The 24,343-nt window shown below is 36.3% G+C and overlaps 4 protein-coding genes across 6 annotated transcripts; 3 read left to right on the top strand and 1 right to left on the bottom strand.

The window, feature by feature from the left end:
• The first annotated feature begins 61 nt into the window (after nt 1-61).
• LOC104112194 (B2 protein-like) lies at nt 62-3,732 on the top strand. Of its 3 annotated transcripts, none has more exons than XM_070195904.1 (6): nt 62-216; nt 1,068-1,636; nt 2,378-2,478; nt 3,008-3,096; nt 3,184-3,289; nt 3,384-3,732. In XM_070195904.1, the coding sequence occupies exons 2-6, from the start codon at nt 1,078-1,080 to the stop codon at nt 3,429-3,431; spliced, it is 903 nt and encodes a 300-aa protein (XP_070052005.1). In that variant the 5' UTR covers nt 62-216; nt 1,068-1,077; the 3' UTR covers nt 3,432-3,732. The 3 variants fall into 3 exon arrangements, with proteins under 3 accessions (XP_070052005.1, XP_070052006.1, XP_070052007.1); XM_070195905.1 differs by having other exon boundaries at nt 75-216; nt 1,048-1,636; XM_070195906.1 differs by lacking the exon at nt 62-216 and adding an exon at nt 256-356.
• Nucleotides 3,733-4,132: 400 nt separating this feature from the next.
• Nucleotides 4,133-7,172, bottom strand: LOC104112195 (pentatricopeptide repeat-containing protein At5g56310-like). Its single transcript, XM_033660263.2, has 3 exons — nt 5,354-7,172; nt 4,992-5,236; nt 4,133-4,903 (listed from the first exon to the last, which is right to left on the bottom strand). Exon 1 carries the CDS (start codon nt 7,170-7,172, stop codon nt 5,715-5,717), a length of 1,458 nt encoding a protein of 485 aa, XP_033516154.1. The 3' UTR covers nt 4,133-4,903; nt 4,992-5,236; nt 5,354-5,714.
• Nucleotides 7,173-8,762: 1,590 nt separating this feature from the next.
• On the top strand, nt 8,763-15,871 carry LOC104112196 (sulfite oxidase). The gene is made up of 12 exons (XM_009622052.4): nt 8,763-8,965; nt 9,118-9,233; nt 9,329-9,391; nt 9,501-9,537; nt 9,890-9,971; nt 11,732-11,850; nt 11,954-12,049; nt 13,181-13,291; nt 13,370-13,471; nt 14,893-14,940; nt 15,134-15,349; nt 15,593-15,871. Exons 1-12 carry the CDS (start codon nt 8,891-8,893, stop codon nt 15,707-15,709), a joined length of 1,182 nt encoding a protein of 393 aa, XP_009620347.1. The 5' UTR covers nt 8,763-8,890; the 3' UTR covers nt 15,710-15,871.
• Nucleotides 15,872-20,657: 4,786 nt separating this feature from the next.
• Nucleotides 20,658-22,589, top strand: LOC104112197 (cytochrome P450 94B3). Its single transcript, XM_009622053.4, has one exon. The coding sequence runs from the start codon at nt 20,726-20,728 to the stop codon at nt 22,334-22,336; it is 1,611 nt and encodes a 536-aa protein (XP_009620348.3). The 5' UTR covers nt 20,658-20,725; the 3' UTR covers nt 22,337-22,589.
• The last annotated feature ends 1,754 nt before the right edge of the window (nt 22,590-24,343 follow it).

Genomic DNA, 24,343 nt, shown 5'->3' with positions numbered 1-24,343 from the left:
AATTTCACCGCATGTCGCGCGTGCTAAATTGAAACGGACATCCCGGTCACACTTTTATATAGAGCTCCATACTATTTTGAAAATATCATGGTAGTAACGTAATTAGGTGAAAAAGTGAGGGCATCTCAGCTGAAATTGGAGGTATAAATATCCAAAAATCTGTACTACCTTCACCCCCGTCGCATCTTCCTGGTCTTCGCTGCCGAAGCGATAAAGGTAGATTATTTATTTATTTACTTTTAAATTTGTTTTTTCACTCTCACTCTTTCTGCTGTTCTATATATTTAGCTTTGAATCCCAAAAATATAGGGTTTCTATGATCTGCTTGTTTAGGCTTTAGCCCTCGACTTTTTGTAGTAAGCTTTAATTTCGGACTTATATTTTGCTGCATTTCAGTACGTGTTTCCAATTTGATTTTCTGATATTCGATTCATTGGATCAAGATAGTTTAATATTTTAAATATCTTAGTCAACTTATTGTCTTTAAAGTTCTTTTGCATGTTTATATTCATTTTGTTTCTATGATCTCTTTTACCTTGTTAAATTAGTAACTTTATTGGTAATTTTGTGGAATGAAGTCTTCTTTGCTGGAGGAGTTATTCATGTACAACTTTATTAGATTAAAACTGGCTGTTGTGTTTTATAAAAATGCTGCTAATTGCTATTTATATAATTAAGCCATAAAATTTTCTCTTTTAGTGCATAGATTCTTAACACTGCATACTTGTACTTTTTCCAAGTTCTTTGTTTATTCCAGCAAACCATATTCTTCTGTACTTTTCCTTTTTCTACAGAGTTAGGTGATTTACTATTGTTAAATAATTTGGGCTGCAATTGCCTTGACATTGATATTCTTGAGGCTATTAGATGATCTCTATCAAGTTCAAATATTGTTACTTGTTGATTTAGACAGTTAGTATTTGTTTTGTCTCTTCTTTTTACCATGCGTTCATATAGTATGAGTTGATGTGGTTGACTCACTTATTATGAGTACATTGGACCTGATTTTTTCTTCTTTAAAAAATGCATTTTCCGGCAATTCTCAAGGCATATACTTCTATAATCAGATACTGCAATATGGAGAATATGCACAGCTACTGGCAATTTGGTGATGAGCTTCGAGGGCAATCAAAAGTCATAGAGGATCATAAATGGTCAACAGCTGCTCTAAAATTGTCTGAGCAGATGAAGTACAAGGGTGAACGAAGGAATAACCTTGACCTTTCAAAGAGCTCGGCTGAAATTAGGCCCAGGGGTAGTTATGTTTTTCAGGAAGATAACAAGTGGGAAAGCCTTAACTTCAACATGTTAAATTTGGATAACAAGATGACTGAAAATATGAGCAAGAATCGCGTTGCGGATGACATTTACAATATGAATCCAGTTTATCTTAAGCCCAATTTTAACAGTTTGGGAAATACGTCTTTAAGCAAGTTCAATGTTAGCAACTACACCAAGGAACCTGGCAAGAATAACAATAACAGCATCGAAAGCGCCAATGGGAATAACTCTGTTGACAAAAGGTTTAAGACTCTGCCTTCTGCTGAGACACTGCCGAAGAATGAGGTTCTTGGTGGATATATATTTGTTTGTAACAATGATACTATGCAGGAAGACTTAAAGCGCCTGCTGTTCGGTAATTACCTTTTCCCTATCATGTTAGACATCTTCTACCCAAGTGGACTGTTGTGTTTGGTATTGGATAGCCAGGGATCTTATTTCTTGTTACTAGTGGAACAAACTACATGGTGAACGTGCTTATTTAACAACCAGTGATTTTACTCTATATTTTATGCCAGAAGGGGGGAGCCTTGGCGTAACTGGTAAAGTTGCTGCCATGACCAGGAGGTCACGGGTTCAAGCTGTGGAAACAGCCTCTTGCAGAAATGCAGGGTAAGGCTGCGTACAATAGATCCTTGTGGTCCGGCCCTTCCCCGGACCCCGTACATAGCGGGAGCTTTAGTGCACCGGGCTGCCCTTTTTTTTATGCTAGAAGCTGAAGAGCAACTAGCCAACAATTGAAGAAAATGAATTCCAACTTTGTTACTCCATCTTCCTAGTAGACTATTCTTTGTTTGATTTTCAGCCTCTGTGCATGTAACTTTATGTGACTTTTTAGTTTCCAGGGCTGGCAGAAGTATTTTCATACCCTAATTTGATAGAACATTTTAGCTTGTTCCACTAAATTTGTACCAGCAGAGCTAACTGTAAACAAAGTAGAAATCAGTTATGTTTTTCAGAAATCTTTCACCTATCCTCAACTCCAATCACAACATAGCAAAGTACCAACAAAAGTTGAAATTATTGATAAGTAGATGATGGCTAGAAAATTTCTTCGAATTGCTATCACCTCTAAACTCCAATCACTTCTTTGCAGGCCTACCTCCTAGATACAGAGATTCTGTCAGGGCTATAACTCCAGGGTTACCTTTGTTCCTATATAACTACACTACTCACCAGTTGCATGGTATCTTCGAGGTTAGTTGCAGTAACTTAACTTTTGGTTATACTGGTGTGAGCTCAAAACCGTGATAATATCAACTGTTTTATATTTCTGTAACTAAAGAGTAATTAACATCAAATCTCATGTTGGAAGCTGCATGTCGTGCAGTGTGAAGCATAAGATTTTTAGTCATACAAAGAATATCCGTTTCTTCTCTTATCATTTTTTCTTAATTTTGTGGTTAGAAAATTTTCTCACCTAGGGTTAGGTCTGAGGCTTTGATGTGCTCTATACTTCATGGGGAACCTTATGGTTTTGCTGCTTTTGCCCTGAGCATTAACTTGCTGGCCTCTTAATTCTAGTCAAGAAATGAGTTCTGATTACTGTATCTTGTTAAATATGAGCACTAGAGCCTTTTAGAATAGCTTCAGTAGAAGGCCTATCTTGTTACTTCTCCAATTGTGTTTTATGCAATAAGCATAGTTGTTATAGAAAAGTTGGATTCAATTCAATGGAGTCTCTCCAACATGCGCCATGATTTTTTCTTTAAAATTATCTGGTCAGGCATCGAGTTTTGGAGGTTCCAACATTGATCCAACTGCCTGGGAGGATAAAAAGTGCAAAGGGGAGTCAAGGTTCCCTGCTCAGGTAAGGTTATGAATTACAGCTCACTTTTTATTGAGGCTTTTGAAGAAATCTGTATTGATTATTTAGTTTCATGTACTTAACGCTTAGGTAAGGATCCGTGTCCGGGAAGTCTGTAAGCCTTTGGAGGAAGATGCTTTTAGACCAGTTTTACATCATTATGATGGCCCCAAGTTCCGCCTGGAGCTCTCTGTGCCTGAGGTAAGATGAGATTCTGTTCACGTATAAGTGCCATTCACCTGTTATTGGGGGGGCTACAGATTTTTATCCCCTAAAACCTTACCGTTTTTTGCAGACTTTGGACTTGCTAGATCTCTGTGAAAAAGCTGGTGTCCTGTACTAATAAGCATAAAGGAATTGTAGGCTGTGTATGTTATAGGTTTGTGGTGCATGTCAGCAGTGTGCTGCCTGTAGATTCTCTGGAGCGCAAGCTTTTGGGGCAAGTCTGGTTAAGCGGTTCTAAATTTAGGATTAGCTTGTGTAAGCCAAATAAGTTTAATGCTTATCTCTGAAGATGTTCGCAGATTAGCTTCACAAATTTAGCCATGTAATCTTACTGTAAACTTGAGACGAGTAAGAAGATTACGTAACACGTCAAGATAGAATGTGTTTCTTTATCTATAGTTGAGCTCTGCTTCATCCAATTTGTTCCACTTGAATTCTTAAAATTTATTTCCTTTCTGGCGATGCTAGTGTTTATCCACCAGGAATTTGGTGCGGGTTGTCATGAGAATATTGGGTTGGTGGTGAAATTGTATCCAGTGACAAGTTTCTGCAGAAACTATGTGGCTATCTTTGGCTCATTAGGGAACAGTGATAGATTAACGTGCCGTACCCAATGTTGGCAGGGACTGTTAATGGTCCTTCCGCTGCTCATATGGAGTATGAAAAGCAGTTGTTTGGCTGGGACTGTGAATGGTCCTTCCGCCGCTCATATGGAGTATGAAAAGCAGTTGTGGGACCGTTAACTGTCCCCACAAATATCGCTGTCATGTTAAAGAAATGCTAACATATAGTACGTCCGACTAACAATCTAGATACATGTACCAAAATAATTGTGTTAAAACTTTACTTTTAAGTGTTTGGTTTGGACAGACTGCACAACTTGCAATTTGGTGTTCCTTGTAAACAGCAGTAACAAGTAGAAATACCAAACACTGACCAACTTTACAGGGTAATATTTCCTCGCTGAATCAAATGTTCTCCAGTTTAAAATTGATAGTATAAACTTCTGTCGGATGCGAATTCTTGCGGCATTAATAAGATGTTAGTAGTACTCAACCAAAACATCTGACTGGAATACCGACTGTCAGAATGGGAACAGAAGTGGAGCAGACAGCAAAGGTTCTTGATTGAAATGGAGTACAGTATGTCCAATTGGTTGAGCCAAAGTATCATTTCATGCATGGAGCTAGACAGCAAGATGTAAATGCATGAAGGTTACAAGGCGTAGAAAAAATAGAACAGTACGTCGTATTATTCCATCAGAAGTGCTAAAGCAACATCAATATCTGATGAGGAAGAAAGACAGCACCTTTATTGTCTGGCTTTGGAAGCTAAATGTTGTGGGACATCCTGACTTTCCACTGTCACTCGATGACAATTTGCCATCCTGGTTCCATTGCTGCGACATGCTAAGTTAAGCAGATTAATGCAACAGAACCCTCCTAATCAGATTTTTCTTTCACACATTTGTGGCTCCCAGCAATGATATCAGGTGTGCCTTTGCCCTTTGGGAAAAGTTCCTCGATTACAATCCCAGGTCTGAATTGTACTATCTAGAATATCTACGGATTTCCCGGATTCTCATTATACCTATGTTTCAAAGAGTAATACCATTATCAGGAGCAATCTGAAGAGCCAGGGAACTGAGAAAAAGTAAGCAGTTTTATGTTTGCGGTACCACTTAAAATAAGTATTTTTTCATCGTAATTTCTTGAACCGGCAGCATAGCTTGTTTGTCCCTGCAATAATGCTCGTATCCAGCAGCAGAAAGCTGGAGCGCCCCCAGGTATGGTTCTCTTTACAATCAAGAGAAATTAAAGCTGCTGTGGATTATCCCTTGGTCTTCAAAATATCCTCTTTCTGAGACTTGCTTGTATATGTCTTCTACTCAAGTAGCTCTTATCCGTCATAGGATATTGTCATCTGAAGTGAAGAAAAGCAGAAACGACTATGAAGTAGTATCCTCACTCTCCCTGCAGCACATTGATAAAAAGATATTGAAAAGTAAAGAATAGCTCTATTTCCAATCTAAGTGAATACCTTCAACATTATTAATGTGAATCCTCCTCCAGAATTTTGGACGGAGCCGTTGGAGCCTAAAAAGTTTTCCTGAGAGAGGTAATACTGCCTGAGGAATGTCAAAGAAAGTGCTAATGTTGCCATGTCATTCTGGTTACAGGAAGCCCATTCAACAAAGATTGAATAAGGACGCAAGAAGGTTCATGCTTCAGGTAAGACTTGTTTTGATATTCACTTTAATCCAAAAACTCCAGTCCACCTAAAGGAACTTATCTGATGGTCGTATTACACACAGATGTGATACATACAGGTCCGAATGGCAATTGCCGTGAAATCCGAAACTACGATCTCCTTCAAAATATTCTATAAATGATGAACAAACTTATGTAGCACCATTTACAAGGCTCCAACCCGGTGTTTTCTTTAAGCTTCCCTCTTTCATCTGCTTCCTTAGTTTTACCACATCCTCCCATCTTCCAGCCTCTGCATACATATTAGATAAAACAACATAAACACCATGACTATTTGGATTCAAAAGCAGAATTTCTTTCACAACTCGTTCTGCAATATCTATGTTTCCATGGCTCTGACATGCATGTAATAAGGATCCCCAGATAACCACGTCAGCCTTCAAAACCATTCCTCTTATGAGCAGCTCAGCTTCTAGCAGTTTCCCATTACGCCCAAGGATGTCAACCACACATCCATAATGCTCAATCTTGGGCTCTATACCATACAACTCTTTCATGGAGTGAAATATTCCTTCACCATAGTCAAACAATCCGGCATGGCAGCATGCTGACAGAACCCCAACTAGTGTAATATCATTTGGCTTTACTTTTTCTTGTTCTAGCTTCTTAAAGAAGTTAATTGCTTCTTTCGCATGCCCATGAGCAGCTAAACCACAAATCATTGCATTCCAAGTTGCAATATTCCTTTCTCGCATAGCACTGAAACACTTCTTTGCTTCTACTATGGCACCATTCTTTGCATACATGTTCACTAACGCCGTGCCAAGAATCACTCCTAATTCTATCCCTTTTTCTTCCATATATACGTGAATCTGTTCTCCTAATTGCAAACTATCCGACTGAGCACAAGCTGACAAAACAGAAGCCAAGGTAGCTCCATTGGGCTCGATTCCATCTGCAAGCATACGCTCAAACAACTGAATAGCGTCACTATACCTATCATTCTGAGCAAACCCACAAATCATCGTCGTCCAAATACTCAAATTTCGCTCAGTAATTTCATCGAACACTCTCCGTGCATCCTTTAATACACGACAAACAGAATATACTCTGGTCAAACCATTAACAACATGCAAATCTAAATCCAACCCGAATTTAATGACATGGCAATGCACTTGTTTACTAACAGAAATACACATCAAGTTAGAACAAGCCTTGAGTACAAAAGGGAATGTATGTTTGCCGGGACTGACGCAAAGCCTTCGCATTTTTACATAACGGAGCAAGGCTTGTTGGGGAGTTGAGCTACCAGCTTGAGCTCTAATGAGAGTGTTCCACATGAATGAATTGGGTTCATTGATACTATCAAAAAGTTTTAAGGCATAAGAAAGGTTACCGGATTCCGAAAGAGCACAGAAGGTTAGTAAGCGGCTGGCAGCATAATTGTCGTGGATACGGGCAGTGATGATCATTTGGGCATGGATTTGCTTGAGTTGGTACATTGAAGTGCATTGGTCGGCTAGAAGAGACAAGCGTGGAGGAGAATAAGGACCAACGGTGATAGTACAGAGGTGCCTGCTATGGAGTCGCCTGAACTTGAAGAGGTTCCATTTTGGCGGGACCATTATTGAGAACCTCCTCCTTGTCATACATACAGTTACATATAGTACCGAGTCTTCATGGTGGGACACTAGTATTTATGGGGATGGAAGAGTGATTAGCTTTGTTTCGAATTATATATTTGTCTTAAAAAATCGTTAAATATGCATTTAAAATACAGTAACTTAAAAGTAATAAAAAAATTTGAACCTATAAATTTAAAATCCTGATTCCACGTCATTGTATGCCTTTGCTAAATTTGAACAATTGACAATAGCTATAAGATTTATTCGTCTGTGACAATATTCCTGAACAATTTAACGAAATAGGTAGAATGAATAATATGAAATTTTGGCTACCGATCAAGGCTCGTGAACAATTGCACAATATAGTAGGTAAGTGAGGCTTGCTCAGTTAGTAAAAGCACCTTCACCCACGACCGTTAGGTCCTGGGTTCGAGTCACACTGGAGTAAAGTATGAAAACATTATAGATACTCCTAATTTGGGAGATATTTAAACAAAAAAGAGATTGTCCATCCATCAAAACTTGTGAACAATTTAACAAGAAGATAAATAGAATGAAAATAGTACCGGATAGTGTTTGCCAACCGATTGAATTTGTGAACAATTGAACAAATGTGCAAAATTTGTCCATCCAGGAAATATATGAATAATTTAATAAAATAAATAAAATTGAAATAATACCAAATTGTGATTGCCCAACAATATTTGTGCAATTAACCAGGCATAATTTTTCCATTTTTTCTATTGTGCAGCGCTAGGACTATGTTTACAAAACTTTCGTAGACGATAGTTGCCTCAAATCATCCTAAATCTTCCCTTTTAATTGGAATTAAAATATATCGGACTTAAAAGAAGAAAGGGAAAAGGGAAAGCATTAAGGAAAACAATGGACCATTAGGACTTGTGTTGAATTGGTGACTACTTTCTCATCTTTTAAGTAAAGATTTTGTGTTTGAAAGTGAGACTTTAGTAGGCGTTTCTACATAAAAATTGTATTTTTTTGAAAAAAATTAATATTTGAAGTTAAGTAGAAAAATGATATTTAAAATTTAAAAAGTATATTTGGACATGCATTTCACCTGAAAAAATATTATAATTTTGTGAGTAAATTTTTTTTCTGAAAAAGTGGTCAAAATCACTTTTTAATTTTTGAAAAACTTATTTTTTTTTTCTTTTCAAAAGCTTGTAAAATTTCGTGGACAAATAATTTTTTTAATGGACAAAGGTGCCTTAATCGGCTTCAACACAAAAATTAACAAAAACAATGGGCTGGGGACATGGTATGATGAATAGACAACATGCGAAAGCGTAGTGTTTCACACAATTGACATTAATTGTTTCTTTTTATCTCACACATTTCAGTACCATATCTTACACATTTGGTCCATAAAATTCTGATACCATATAATTGTAAAATAATAATAAAAAAGATCTCACAGAATAAAACTTTTCTCCAAGTGCCACACTTGTTCCAATTTCCAACTAATCCACCGTGGCTATCGAGGCGACCTCAGACCTTACAATGTTCTGACACATCAGATTTCACACCGCCCTTAATCACCGTTAGATTTCCAATAACGTGGGACCCTTTCAGAAAAACTTTTCTTTCTAGCTGCAAAATTCCTGACTTAGGAATTCACCTCAAAAGATCCCTTTTTTATTCATTCATCTCTCTGCACACAACACACCCCTTAGCATAGCAGAGAAGCCGGCGGGAGAAGAAGAAGCTGAGAAGTGAGAAAAATGCCTGGGATTATTGGACCTTCCGATTATTCTCGAGAACCCCCTCGCCATCCTTGCCTCAAAATTAATGCCAAGGTTACTCTTATATACATTCTTAGTGCTTATGAATTACTTGTTCTTTTCATCGTTATTTCGGATTTTCTATTGCGATTTTCTGCTTATTGGTTTAGAAGACTATCTGCTGATCAAATTATTACGGGAATTGTCAATTTTCTTTTGGGGTGTAGGAACCATTTAATGCTGAGCCAACTCGTTCTGATTTGATATCATCTTATATCACTCCTGTTGATTTCTTTTACAAGAGAAACCACGGACCCATACCAGTAGTCGATGACATAGAGAGGTTTCATTTATGCCTTGGCGTAATTTTTGTAAAATCCTTTCATGGTTTGTTATATTTTAGAGTTTTCTTGCTTATAGTGCTGAGCCTGTTTGCAGGTATTCTGTATCTGTGTGTGGTCTTATTGAAAATTCCAATGAACTATTTATGAAGGATATTTGGTGAGCATACTAGACTCTACTGTGCATACTCCTTTATATCGATACTTCAATTTTCAAGCTACTCACTAAAATAATTGACTTATTTTTTGTGTATAAATATAAATAACAGGAAGCTTCCGAAGTATACTGTTACTGCCACTTTACAGGTAAATTCCAAATTCTCCGGCTCTAGGTCATACAGGTATGTGTTCATCCAAACTTAGTAGCTTTGGCTTGGACCACCTCGTCTATGTGTTCAAAAATTCACTAAATATATACAAAAAAAAGTGATTTTGAACCCATTAAATCAAATGAATTGTAGTAGAATCCAAAATTCAAACACATACTGTTCAAATCCAGGATCAGCTTCTGAGGTCATTGTGTTCGCGGCAATGGGAAATGAGAAAAACGAAAAAGAATTTTTCTAGCCATATCTTATAACATTCTCATGAGAGAAATATGCACTACTGTAGATCATTCAGTTTTTTTGCAAAACTAATTTGTTTAATTCTTCTCTAGTGTGCTGGTAACAGAAGAACTGCTATGAGCAAGAGTCGAACAGTGAGAGGAGTTGGTTGGGACATTTCTGCTATAGGAAATGGTAAGTTGATTCAGATTTCTTGCCGAGTTATCTGATTTCTCTACTCTTTGCCTATCAAGAAGTATATTCCTTTTTTGTTTTGGCCTCTTGTGAAAATTAAATGAAACCTTTCATCTGGGGTCATCCAAGCATATTTTGATGTCTATTGGTTAAACCTGCATTGCATCCATCATAGAAAACTTGGGAAATAAAATAGATTGGATGGAGAATTTGCAAATAGGTAGACATAGTTCAAGATTTCTGTGTGGGTAAGTTTCCACTTCTTTTCATTATCTACATGTGATCATGTATGCACACTCTTCCCTAAGTAGCCAAATACAATTTTAAAGGTAATCTCTGTTAATGCAATTTCATTGAAGTCGATAGAGTTAAAGGATTTTTTCTTGGTAGACTTGCTACACTACCATAGACATCAAGTAGTTTAAAGGAGATCACCATCAATCCCCCTTTGTAGCTCCCCCATATTACTTTAACTTGTTGTAATACAAGACTTGGTAAAATGCGATTGCTTTAACTGCTTCGTATGGGTTGTTCCTTTTTCTTCAACTTATGAGAGGTTCCACTTCCTATACATTTACATGTCTCGCTGCTGATTTCAAGATGCTGCATAATTTAATTGCCTTTCTATTTTTTTCTTTGTTACTCACTTATTTCGTTTAGCTCTCCTTGGAGGATTCAGTGTCTGATGTGAGTATTACTTTACTACATGGAATGTCTCTGACCAATGGAATCAATTTCTAGTCATTATTTTGGTATTCTAAAAGAATTCATTCGAGGAACTTAATCAAGTCCTGCGCCTCGACACGTGTATAACAGATGATGGGTTTGTGTTTTATTAGCACTTGAGAGATTCCAACGAGCTTATATAATATCAATTAGAACTAAGTTCATGATTGCTTTCTCAAAAAAGGAACTAAGTTCATGATCCAGTTGGTTACCTATCGCGAAATGGTCCTTACATTACTTCAATGAAGTATGTCTAGTGGGATGATAAGTTCCAATTCGCAAAGAAAAAGACTTCTTTTTGTTACGTACAGTTAAGTGGTCATGTGCACCAGATGTAAATAAAATTGGATGACTTAGCCAAGAGGGCTTAATAGATATTCTAGTTTCTGCATTCCTCTGAGAGGCTTAGGGACCTATTATTAAGAAAATATGTGAGACTTGGGACTTTAAATTTGAAAAATATTTAACACAGGAACCAAAAATTGTACTAGAGTATCTCTATTCACTTTACTATGGTAATGTGTGACTTTCCAACTTATAGTTTTCTTTGATATGATATTCACAGTTTTCAAGACCTCAAAAATCATATAGAAAATGCGATATTTTCTGTATAAAAACTTTTCTGCTATTATTTCAATATTTTTTCCACTACTTATATTATAAAAGAGTCAAATTAACATCTTAAGCTCTATACCTAGTCGCATAAACTGGAATAGATGGAGTTATAGGTTGTGGAACTTGTAACGATTGAGTGAAAGGAGTATATGAATTTATGTTTTATTCTAATCTAATTCATAGTCTTGTGCATATGGTAAAGAATTAATTAAACTTCGAAGTTGTTATGAATTTTACGTTATATTGATGCATCGTTCCCTCCACCAGAAACCACTTTTCCAGGTGATGTGCATTAGGATGGTTTCCTTTTATTTTTTTTGGGACAAAAAAACATGTTTACTTAAAATGCTCTTGATGCTTCAATTTTTATAAAACAAAATAGATTTACATTTAACTAATTACATTGTTGTGCATTTCAGCTGTTTGGGGTGGAGCGAAATTGGCAGATGTTCTAAAATTAGTTGGAATACCTTATTTGACAAGTATCACACAATCTGGAGGAAAACATGTTGAATTTGTGAGCATTGACAAGTGTAAGGTTGTTTCTTTTTTCCCTTATTTTTTTCTTTTACCTTTCTTTACTAGAAACATATACTTAGCTGTAAAATTTTCCTGGCTCAACAACATATTTATGTTTCTAGGAGGAAAAGGGAGGTCCTTACAAGGCATCAATACCATTGAGTCAGGCTACAAACCCTGAAGCTGATGTTCTACTCGCTTATGAGATGAATGGCGAGGTAATACAAGTCGCGTTTTTTCTTAAATTATTATTAAATATGTTTGTTTTCTCAGTTTCATCTTTTATTGTTTTGTAAGATGGTATGCAATAGATTCAATGTTGTGTGTAGCTTCAGTCTTACATTAATTTGACCTATTGTCCTTATTCAGCTCCACCTATGTTGTAAAAAATTTACATCTCAAAATGATTCAACTAGCGGTACCTGTTCTTCAAATTGATGTATACCTTTTTCTGCCTGTGTCAGCATAATATCCACTTTTCTAAAAATGATTTAACTGTTGTAAAAAGTTTTAGGAGACCACATAGACTGTTCTCAGTAGAATTTCCTATTGTATACTTAAAAAGAGAACTTTCCTGTGGGCCCATATTTCCCTTGTCAAACATTAACAGTGCAGCTTATAAGTTTCTATACAATTCGTTAAAAGTCAAACCAAAGAATTATACTTGAAACTGTTTGAGTATTTCTTCTTATTATTTGGGTCTTGACTTGACATAATAACAATCTTTAGCACATACGAATCCAATATAACAACCTATTCAATTGGTTCGTCCTTCAGCTCTAACCTTGTGGGTTGTCTGGTTTCTTATAGGGATGAACATTATGTTAATTTTGAGTGATCGACTTTAGTATATAGGCACTTTCAGTGCATCAATCAATTGTAACCTCGTGATGAGTGCTCTCAATATCAGACAGCATTGTTGCTTAATTCTGTGTTTCAAGTTTGTTGGATGGTATCATGAGAGTTTATTGTTAAGGTGTCATTTTATATGCTTCAACTGGGGTGACCTTCTGAATACATTTCCATTTAAAATTAATGTCATCTATTTGGTTGAGCAGTCCATCAGAGAGCAATCAGTGGGAAGAAAGTGGGGGATGTTTGATTGGCAGATATTTATACTTCTGATTGCATGTTGAGCCTTCTTAATAAAAATGGAATTTTGAGCATGCTACTCTAAATTTACTTGTAATTTCTGTTTCTTCGCTCGATATGCTTATGAAAACACTAGCGTTTCGAATGCCACCTTGGAAACGTCTGTTTTGGCCCTGGCAATTCCCTTTTAAAGTCTGACTAGTTGATAGCTCAACTTGCAACATGCTATACTAACCTTACTGGATTCACGCATGAAGCCACTTAATAGGGATCATGGCTATCCGCTGCGTGTGGTTGTCCCAGGTGTGATAGGTGCCCGTTCAGTTAAGTGGCTTGATTCCATCAAGATCATTGCTGAAGAATGCCAGGTTGCTATTTGTGTATTAGTAACTTCAGAATGATGAAACATTTTCTTTTAAAGTTGTTAAGCAATATCTGTTGGACAGGGTTTCTTTATGCAAAAAGACTACAAGATGTTTCCACCAACAGTGAACTGGGATAACATCAACTGGTCTACTAGGAGACCGCAGATGGACTTCCCTGTTCAGGTAATTGGTTAAATTTCTCTCCATCGGTACGTTTTCGATGGGGTTCTTTTAGTTTTTTGATATAAACTTACCTATCCTGTATATAGGTAGATTCAGACTTCAAGAGTACTCATTATTCCCAGGTTCTGAACTTGGAGACACTTAAAACCTGCTTGGCCATAACTTCATTTGCAAATACTGAAGCAGCATTGGCATGTTGAAGTTTGACCATAAGTTTTAGTTCTGGTTTGAAGATGTTTTGCAAGTGAATTTTCTCAAATCTTCAACTTCCACTCACAAATCTCAATTTTTACAAATTTATTTGGAAGTGAAGTTAGGTGCAAAAGGAACTTCAACTTCAAATAGAAATTTTTTATTCAGATTTAACTCTTATTTTGTCCAAAGAATACTTAGTCCAAACAAATTATATATATGCGCGCACACACAGAGAGAGAGAGAGAGAATACAGTGTTTGAACTTGAGAGAGACACTTGATAGAAAATGACAACTGGTTTATATAGTTTCTGCATGTTTTCCTAATTTGTTTGATAGAATATTACAACTGGGTTTTTTAGTGTTGCAACTTATTTCCTTATCAAATTTGCAATTGCACTATGTCAAAAGGTGGGAGTGGCCCCTGTGGAGGATAAGATGCGGGAGGCGAGGTTGAGATGGTTCGGGCATGTTAAGAGGAGAAGTATAGAAGCCCCGATTAGAAGGTGCGAGCGGTTAGTCTCGGTGGGTAGCAGGAGGGGTAGAGGTAGGCCTAAGAAGTCTTGGGAAGAGGTTATTAGGCGGGACATGGCGCAGCTGGAGCTGACTGAGGACATGGCCCTAGACAGGAGGGTGTGGAGGTCAAAGATTAGGGTAGAAGGTTCGTAGGTAGTCGAGCGTTTCTCTTTGTCTTACTCAGTTCGCTAGCATTAGTGTTAGTATGATATCTTTTATCCATAGATGGCTATTACTACCTAGAGTTTGACCGTATTCTTGGATTCAATCTTATTTCATCTTGTTGTTATTCCTATTTGTTGCAATTACCTTTTCTTTTTCAGTCGTTCTCTAGCCGAGGGTCTATCGGAAACAACCTCCCTTCCCTCCCAGGGGTAGGGGTAAGGCTGCGTTCATCTTACCCTCCCCAGACCCCACTTGTGGGAAACTACTGGGTTTGTTGTTGTTGTAATTGCACTATGTCAAAACTTTTCTTTTCTTGTGTAATAAGTATTGACGTCCCTGAGATATAGTGTTACCAATAGAATTATTTACACGACGGTTCTAGAAACTAGAAACCCTTGTCATTGCTTTTAAGGGTGTCTAATTTCCAGATCTGAGATATTGGTCTGGCCTGATTTGGCAATTATATCTGTCTGTATGCCAACATGGCTTACGACTTCTTAAAATTTGTCAATTGCTGACAGTTACTTAATACCCTTTTCTGTTTACAGTGCGCAATATGTTCCCTGGAAGATGTGAGTGTTGTAAAGCATGGAAAGGTCAGTTGTAATATGGGTAAACTTTATGTTCAAGCTTATCTTGACGTTTATCTTATGCCTTTATGGGCATTTCTACATATACTCGTGTAGATGAGTTTGCATGGTCCAGTTATGCAGTTTTGTTCTGTAGTGCTGTATATAGGCAATCATAGTACTTCATTAGGTTGTTCTAGCTTCTAGTATTTGTTTTCAGATAACCATCAAGGGGTACGCAGTATCAGGAGGCGGGCGTGGCATAGAAAGGGTAGACGTGTCTATTGATGGTGGTAAAACTTGGGTGGAAGCCACCAGATACCAGAGAACCGATATTCCATATATTGCTGATGACTCAAATAGTGACAAATGGGCATGGGTCTTTTTTGAAGCAGAGGCAAATATTCCACAGAGTGCAGAGATAGTTGCTAAAGCGGTAAGTAACTAGTTTTCTGTAAAAAATTCCTGCTTTTCTATTCAAAGAATAAAAAGGTTCAACTCTTTTCTGATGAGTCTAATTTTAGAGTGATGTGTGTCTTTAGAAAAAGTATAATGTTACATCTATCAAGCCCATAATTTGCTGCAATACATTACGAAATTGCTCTCTCATGTTATTTTACGCTGAAGACTTCACTATGCTTCCTGCTCCTGTTCTCAGTTGATATTGTATGCTTAATAGGTGGATATAGCTGCAAATGTCCAACCTGAAAGTATAGATTCTATCTGGAATCTGAGAGGAATCCTGAACACCTCATGGCATCGGGTTCAAGTCCGAGTTGGCCAGGCAAATCTTTAGGATGTGTTTCATGTGTTGGGCGGATGACAGTATTCAGCATCAAAGGCAATGGTTGTGTTTGTATCTTCCTAGCTTAAAATGAAAATAGCATGTTTTCTTGATGTTGTCTCAAATACTAATGGAAATAACAATAATAATCTGGAAGCGATTGTAGCTTGAAAAGCGGTTGTGTTTCTTTCCCCAGTATGTATTTTTCTTTATTTTCCTTTGGAGTTTGATCTGGACAAGTTCCTAATTATTTGTCACTGGATGATGAGTTTTAGGATGACATATAAGTACTGAAAGCAAGACAAAATCCAATTACAGCTATTAGAATATATAGGAAATTGGTTATTAGGTTCTATTTTACTTTGTGAGTGGCTATTTTTACATTACACTTTTGTTTTTTGGTTTCTTATTATGAAGTCCTCGCCAGCTGAAAACTGTATCTGCTAGTCGCCTCAACCATCACGTGGAAGTGCTTTCTTTCCCACTCAAATTGAGCATTTGCTTCCTTTTTTGTAGATATGGATAAGTTAACTAATAGAAATATTGTGTACCCTACTGGTTAGCCCTCCAAAAAGGAGGAAGGTGAAGTGAGGTGAGATGAGTTTGAGGTGCTTAAATTAAACGATGCGGCTGTTTAGATTTACTCTTTCAGGTGAATGACATGATAGTAAAAATTTAATATAAATATTTAAATAGTAGAGCTGAAACGAATAAGTGTTATTGAAGTAATATGCAATAGGAAGATAATTAATAAAGTAAAGTGACTCTTATGGTGTAAGGTAGCGGACCAGTCGTATTAGGCTATTAGCTAAGTCTAAACAAGTCAAAGCTCTTAAAACAATTAGGACCGTCTCCTAATTAAAAAACGAAGACTAACTCAAACTAATAGATAAGGTCTTATGTCCAACTAAAAGATAAGATTCCTCTAACTAATGTATTATTCTCTTCCCTCTTTTCACACATATTAAGGAATATATCTTTTAGCATTAATTAACAATAAAATTGATCATATTAACCTTAGTTTGCTCATTGGAAATATAACAAACTACTCCTAGGCTCTTTACTCCAAGGGCAACTTTGGTAACTTTGGAAAGAAGAAGTTAATTCCTTCTTGATATTTTGAAAAAATCAAATATTGTGGATCACAAAAAAAGGTTAAAAAATCACTTAAAGTGGACCGGAGTGAGTACCTTATTGACCGAAAGATTCGAGACATTATTTTTAACCAAAAGATAAAAATAAACGCAAATCTAAAATAAGAAAAATCTATAACAATTTATTTTCGTATACTATAAATTCTTTTCATACGTCTTTGAAGATGCATCGGACTGTTTGGCTGGGCCATTTCTTACATAGATATCTATATGCACGAGTTTGTAAGAGGGGATAATATAGATCTAAGATTAAACGGAAAGTTGAAAGTACTAGTATAATCTTTCTCAAAATCAATGCAACTTTTAGTGGGGAAAACGCAATGAAGTAAATGATTCATATAGGTGCCACAAACTTACAAGCATTAAAGTTTAATTGATGTTCTTACTCTCACATAAGGATCAGAGTTTGTTAACAATCTTTTATTCTTGTTAAAAGTTATGCAGGTAAAGTGTGAGTTCAAAGAACCTCTACTTTTAGGAATTCGTTAACACACTTTAAAAATTAAATGTATTTAGTACTTTCTTCTGTCCACATTAAGTGATTTTTTGTGGTCCACAATATTTGATTTTTATCAAGAAGGAATTAACCTCTTCTTTTCAAAGTTGCTCTTGGAGTAAAGAGCCTAGGAGTAGTTTGTTATATTTCTAAAGAGCAAATTAAGATTAATATGGTCAATTCCATTATTAATTAATACTAAAAGATGAATTCCTTAATATGTGTGAAAAGAATAAAAAAATCACTTAAAATGGACCGGAGGGAGGGAGCATTGAAATGAAATGAGCCTGAACCAAAAAGTTAAATATATATTTCATATAGTCGTGTTAAGCTTAGTTGATTATCTTCTTAGACGGACAAGAAACTTATTTGACTAATTATAGACATTATTGTTTATCAGTCCAAATTTTGGCGTATAAAAGTATATATTTCATAAATTTAATTAAGGTGCGTGCAAATTAACTCGAAAATCACTGTTATAAAAAAAATAATTAGTGATTGTTAAGGATAGATGTAGACTAACTGAATGGGTAGGCGACTGCCCTCGTTAAGCAATGAGCATGCCATCACATGTCTCTATTGAAGAGCAGAAAGCAGGATAAGTTATGGCCCCAGAAACAGGCCTAACCGTTGGATTTATCCCTCGGCCTCGTGATTGAATGTGAATCTTATCTTTTGCATGCCTGCCTTTTATACTCTTCTTCATCAATATATACTACTACTTTTGGCTGTGTATGGGGCAGAGACATTTCCCTAAAAGGGGGGTAAACAATGCCATTTGTCTTTTATACTTCATCAATATATACTACTTTTGGCTGTGTGGATGGGGCAGAGACATTAGAGACATTGCCTAAAAGAGGATAATAAATAATGCCATCTGTGTGGTTGTGTCATAACTATGTCAATTCGTAGCCTCAACTATATATGTCATCTGAATAACTGCCTCACTGAACCATCTAGCAGCTTTTTTTTTAATATTCTGTTGGGGCAGAGCTAGAATATGAGTTACGGGTTTCGATCGAATCTAATAATTTGGTTCAAAATTTTGGTCAAAGTTTTGTATTTATATAATAAAATAAATATTAAATTAAATATATATAAATTATTAATTTAGAATTCAATAACAACAAAAATCTCGAGTCATAAGATTTATATTCTGGTTTCGCGTCCCCACTTGAGACGGTCGCGTGCTTTGCCTTTGAACGAGAATACCAAACAAACCACGTATATGTGAATCCGGTGGGGTTGTTGCACCTGGTATTTTGAGTTAAAGACATCCATGGCTTATTTTTTAGTAAATAAAAATGTACGTAACATTTAATATGTTATTCACTATGTTTGAGTTTTAGGAAGGATTTCTGCTTGAGGGCCGGAATATCGCTTTATACTAGGACAGATATTTGATTTGGGTCATTCTACCACAAGGCATTTTCTCAAGAGTAAGTTAGAAAAAATAGTGTATAGTATTATAGCCTGTTTGGCCAAGCTTCTTTTGAGTCAAAAGTGCTTTTTTTTTTGTCAAAAGTATTTTTTTCTAAAATTAAGGTGTTTGGCCGAGCTTTTGAAAGGAAAAAAAATATTTTTGAAGAAAAACAGAAGCAGTTTTGGAGAAGCGGAAAAAATAGTTTCTCTCCAAAAGCACTTTTTGAAAAGCACTTTTGAGATAAATACACTTAGAAGTAGTTTATTAAAGTTTGGCCAAACACTAATTGTTGTTCATAAGTGTTTTTCAAATTAATTAGCCAAACACAAACTGGTTCTCACTAAAAGTACTTTTGAGAAAAAACACTTCTCAAAATAAGCTTATTTTTGCAGTTTGGCCAAATGGACTATTAGTTCTTTTGGTCTAGATGGTAAAAATTGCACGGGGCGCCCTATTTGGTCGCCCCCATTTAACCTATACCCACTTTTTAAAAAAGTTTTAACTTGTACCTATTTTTTAAACAACTTCAGGCCTCTTTCTCCTCCTCCTCCTCCTCCTCCTTCTTCTTCTTCTTCGGGTGACATTATTATGATATTATTATTCATATTATTATTCTTCACATAAAGCGAAGCTCTTGGATTCATGAAACTTGGTTTAATTGGTGATTTGTCAGGGAAGCCCATATGGCAAAGTTTTGATGAACCCACTGATACCTTCCTTCCTGGTATGAGGATGGACGACGGGAAGTTCAAGTTGACTGCTTGGAATATTACCCAAAAGGACCCAAGCACTAAAGTGCATCCTATAGGAGCTGAAGTTGAGCAAATACTAAACAAACTTCAGCTCCTAAAATGCTGAACTTCAGCAGATACTAAACAAACTTTAGCTCCTATAATGCTGAAGTTCAGCAATTACAAAACAAAAATTTCAGTCAAAATTGCTGAAGTTCAGCAATTATTGAACTGAAGTGCATCCTCTAGGAGCTGAAGTTCAGCAAATACTAAACAAATTTCAACTCCTAAAATCTTGAAGTTCAGCAGATACTAAACAAACTCCAGCTCCTAGAATGCTGAAGTTCAGCAATTACAAAACAAAAACTTCAGCCAAAATTGCTGAAGTTCAGCAATTATTGAGTTGAAGTTTTCCATTGTACTATGAACTGAAGTTTGCGCGATTGCCTTTGTAAGTCAGGCCAAAATTCAGGCAAAAATATCTGAAATTTTGCTTTGATAAGGCTACACTTCACGCAAAACATTCTGAAGTTCAAACTTCAGACATAAATTTTTGTTACTTCAGGCCCGTATGCCTGAAGTTACTCGAAAAGTGGGTACGCTTGCAATTCTTTTTGCAAAGCGGGTATAGGTTAAAATGTGACCCAAAAACTGGGTATAGATGCAAATCCCCCGTCTTGATGCTAGTTGAAGTCTTAGGGGGATCCCTTTCATTTTGTTTACAATCCAAACAAAGAATATAAGTCTATTTAATTACTAGCTCCCTCGACCTTTTCTTTTGCTTCCATTCTCCTTCCTTTTCCCCCCTTTGCTCCCTCAACAAACAAGGTATAACAATTTGGAGATAAAATATATGTGCTTTACAACATGCAACGTAGCTATCACGAGTGTCTTGAGCGACTGACTTTTAAAAGTTGAATAACATAGCCCCCATCGACGTTATATGCACTCAAAAGGTACATATTGGAAATTCCCACCCTCAATATATCTTTCTTATTTCGGTAGGGAAACTGAAAAGATAATAATATTTATAGTTTACTGCATGAAAACCGCCATCAAAATGGACAAATGCATCCATAGGTACCAATAACAATATAATGCTTCGAAGAAAAGCATCCAAGCGAAGACTTAGAACCACCTACTCTGAGTTTTTAATATCCAAAAGACAGATCAATCACTGCTATTGTATTATTTATACATGTGCGTATATAAATATTTTAATATATGAACCATCTAGTTTATTACCTATATATGTACATATACGTTGACAGTTTTCATTGTTTAAAAAATTTAAAAGACATGGTTACCTTCTTCTCCCTCTTCACCATATACCCTTTCATTCTTCCATTCCTTTGTCTAACTGTAATTCTGTATCTATCATATGCCATTGTTGAACAATTCCAGCAACGTCCTAAAGGCGTTGCCGGACCCCCAACTTACCCCATCATAGGTTGTTTGATTCCTTTTTACAAGAACCGATATCGACTACTAGATTGGTACACTCATCTTATCTCTAAGTCCCCAACTCAAACAATTGTGATAGATAGATTAGGAGCGCGGAGAACTATAGTAACAGCTAATCCATACAATGTAGAATACATGCTCAAAACCAACTTTGACAATTTTCCTAAAGGCAAGCCATTCAATGAAATTCTTGGTGATTTTCTTGGAAATGGTATATTCAATGTGGATGGAGAAATGTGGTACAAACAGCGCAAGATGGTCAGTCATGAGTTTACTGCCAGGTCCTTAAGAGATTACGTTGTGAATGCGCTCAAAGAAGAGGTGGAGAACAAGTTGTTACCTATACTGGAATTAATGGAGGCTGAAAATAGAGCATTTGACTTGCAAGATTTGTTAAGAAGACTTGGATTTGATGTGGTTTGTAAAGTTTCTTTGGGTTTTGATCCATGTTGCCTCAATGAATCTCTTTCATTTTCGCCTTTACTAGATGCTTTTGAAAGGGCTTCGCAGATATGTGCTGAGAGAGGAGCTGCACCAATATTTGTTGTATGGAAGGTGAAAAGATGGTTAAATATTGGATCTGAAAAACAGTTGAAACTAGCCGTTGATCAAATCCATTCATCAATCGATGATATCATCCGCGAGAGAAAGATTAAGATCAGAGAAGAAAACCAGAAAGAGACCAATAAAGATCTTCTTTCAAAGATGATATTGGCAGCAAATTTTGATGAGGAGGAAGTCAGAGATATGGTGATAAGCTTCATTATGGCAGGAAGAGACACAACATCAGCGGCAATGACTTGGTTCTTTTATCTACTTTCTCTCCATCCTGAGATAGAATATGAATTGGTTTCCAAAGAGCTGAGGTTTATAGAAGCTGAAACACTAACCAAGTATGAGATATTGAAAGAAATGAATTTCTTGAAATCTTGTCTCTGTGAAACAATGAGACTTTATCCACCAGTTGCATGGGATTCGAAGCACGCCATTTCTGATGATATTTTGCCAGATGGTACTCGTATTAAAGCTGGGAATAGAGTGACATACTTCCCCTATGGAATGGGGAGGATGGAAAACTTGTGGGGAAAGGATCGATTCGAGTTTAAACCAAGGAGATGGATGCAAGAATCAGAGGAAGAAGGAACAGAGCAGGTATCAAATTTGTACAAGTTTCCTGTTTTTCAAGCAGGTCCAAGAGTTTGCCTTGGGAAAGAATTGGCATTTATTCAAATGAAGTATGTTGTAGCTTCAATATTGAAGCGTTTCCAGATCAGACCAGCTTGTTCAGATCCTCCTGTTTTTCTGCCACTCCTAACAGCTCATATGGCTGGTGGTTTTAAGGTTTTTGTCCACAAAACCAAATACAATTAGATGTTCCGTATATAAGTCTCCTCTTTCAATGATCTTTACATGCTTCGACTAGTTCTCCTTCCAACAGCCAACAGCATTATGTCCGACATTGGCGATCCAGAATTTGAGACTCATGGGTTCCTGCTGTAATTTCAAATTAAAATGCAATAATAATTAGGTTCACCGTTAGATATTTATAAATATTTAGTAAATTTCTTAATATAAATACAGGGCATACGCAAGAGTTATTGGGTTCCCCGGAACCCTTATTCAATGCTCTCTCCAAGGTCTCAAACGATTTTTTCGCGTCACCACATGGTGAAGGATAAGGGGCTCAGACCATGTGAGCTATCCTCCAATCTCGAGTCTCAAATTAATGTATATTTTTATAGAAGAGCTTTCATATTCTACCTAGCTAGGATTCAATTCCTGAGGATCGTATCAAAAATATTTTTTGAAGGAGGTATCCAACTCAGGGAATGAAATGAAAATGAAATGTTTAAGGGTTTTACTTCCTGATTTGTATGACGAGATCAATTACTTTGATAGAACAGGCGCTAGCGCCGGGCGAAGCTATGTATGGGCAAGGGTGGTAACATCCTTCGCCAATAATTATAATGTGTATAAGGTAATATATTACTATTTCTTATAGGTAAATAAAATGGACTTTGAACACTCTTACATAGCTCACCGGAACAGAATATTCAAAATTTGAACACCCTTATTGAATTTTATGACGTCGCCATGTCTCTAAGGATTATTTCAACTTTGTCTAAAGATTCTACTGGCCACGAAAATTTTCCCCTTCACATTTTTTAAAATTTTCCATGTGATATTTTATTTACACTTCGGTTGGAACGAAGAAGCTGGAGAGCAAAAGAATTAACTAGAGAAGTAAAGAAACGAAGAAATTGAAATACTTCATTGTCTTTAGAATGTACCAAGAGAAAATTGTTTTAAAAGATGAAAGTGTTTTGTGACATATTTCCTGTTCAATTTTTCTCCTCTTCAGCCCCTTCTTGAAACAAATGTATACCAGTAATCAAATAAATAATGTGTATAACATACGTATATTTACATAAAACCCAAAGGTATAGCCGCATGCTAAGACTAAAAGAAGGAACGTACACTTCTCTAAACCTGGCACCAATTGGAAGGAAAAGAACACCGAACAAGAAATATAAATATACAAGTTTCTAAGTTTTAAGTACCAATTAGGTGAGAGTTGAAAACCAATCTGATTTCCATTTTATCTAAGTTATTTATTAAATTTGTTATAATTTTAGCATATACTCGTATTCCAGCTTGCGTCAACTGCATGCTACTCCTTTTATTATATAACAAAAAAACTATTTTCTTGTCAAATCGGGAGACACAAGCGTTATCTGCACGCTACAAAAATATTATCAAGCTTTTATGCTGGTAATTACTGGTTATTATATTGCAACCAAGCCAGATGCAATAAGCAATTCTTTTTTCTTTTTATTGCAAGAAGTACAAATTAAAGTAGACGCCATTTTCTATTGATTTATTCAAACGCATCGAACTTGTTTAATCCAAACCTGTCTGCGTTGACCTTGCTGACTCAAATATATTCCTGGCGGCAAGCAGCTTAATTATATCTTTTTTACTTGAGTCCATATTAACAGCATGTGTTAAAATCTGTTTATTAGGAAACGAGAAAAATTACAATTTTTTTAAGGAATTTAATCTCTTTATTGTTGTCCAAGCTAAGGTTGTTGGATTAATTCCTCCTCTATTGGCAATGGAGACAATAAAAATTACAGAACTTCAACAAACGACTTCACAAGGTTTGATCTATTATCAACTCTTTAATAGCTACAAGAAGTGTTTCTCTATATAAGCACAAGGATTTTCTTTCTATTTTCCGATGGGGAACAAAGCTCCTTAGTAAAACAGAGTTCTATTTAAATCTAAGCGTAAGGTTTGGGGCAGCCCATCTGATTAGTTCAGCTATCATTGCAGGAAACCCTTTTCATCCTCCGCCAACAAGCATAGCCGACACCG

This window comes from Nicotiana tomentosiformis, chromosome 2 (genome assembly GCF_000390325.3).
Source record: "Nicotiana tomentosiformis chromosome 2, ASM39032v3, whole genome shotgun sequence".
In the NCBI taxonomy this organism is placed as follows: Eukaryota; Viridiplantae; Streptophyta; class Magnoliopsida; order Solanales; family Solanaceae; genus Nicotiana; species Nicotiana tomentosiformis.
This window is presented reverse-complemented; position numbering and strand designations above follow the sequence as displayed.

What these genes read in the sequence shown, in the direction of transcription:
- LOC104112194 (XM_070195904.1), top strand. Translation starts at nt 1,078, where the DNA reads ATGGAGAATATGCACAGCTACTGGCAATTTGGTGATGAGCTTCGAGGG. An exon ending in CTTAAAGCGCCTGCTGTTCG is followed by an intron (nt 1,637 to 2,377) that starts GTAATTACCTTT and finishes ACTTCTTTGCAG; the next exon opens with GCCTACCTCCTAGATACAGA. An exon ending in AGTTGCATGGTATCTTCGAG is followed by an intron (nt 2,479 to 3,007) that starts GTTAGTTGCAGT and finishes TTATCTGGTCAG; the next exon opens with GCATCGAGTTTTGGAGGTTC.
- LOC104112195 (XM_033660263.2), bottom strand. Translation starts at nt 7,172, where the DNA reads ATGACAAGGAGGAGGTTCTCAATAATGGTCCCGCCAAAATGGAACCTC.
- LOC104112196 (XM_009622052.4), top strand. Translation starts at nt 8,891, where the DNA reads ATGCCTGGGATTATTGGACCTTCCGATTATTCTCGAGAACCCCCTCGC. An exon ending in GTAGTCGATGACATAGAGAG is followed by an intron (nt 9,234 to 9,328) that starts GTTTCATTTATG and finishes GCCTGTTTGCAG; the next exon opens with GTATTCTGTATCTGTGTGTG. An exon ending in AGATGGACTTCCCTGTTCAG is followed by an intron (nt 13,472 to 14,892) that starts GTAATTGGTTAA and finishes TTCTGTTTACAG; the next exon opens with TGCGCAATATGTTCCCTGGA.
- LOC104112197 (XM_009622053.4), top strand. Translation starts at nt 20,726, where the DNA reads ATGAACCATCTAGTTTATTACCTATATATGTACATATACGTTGACAGT.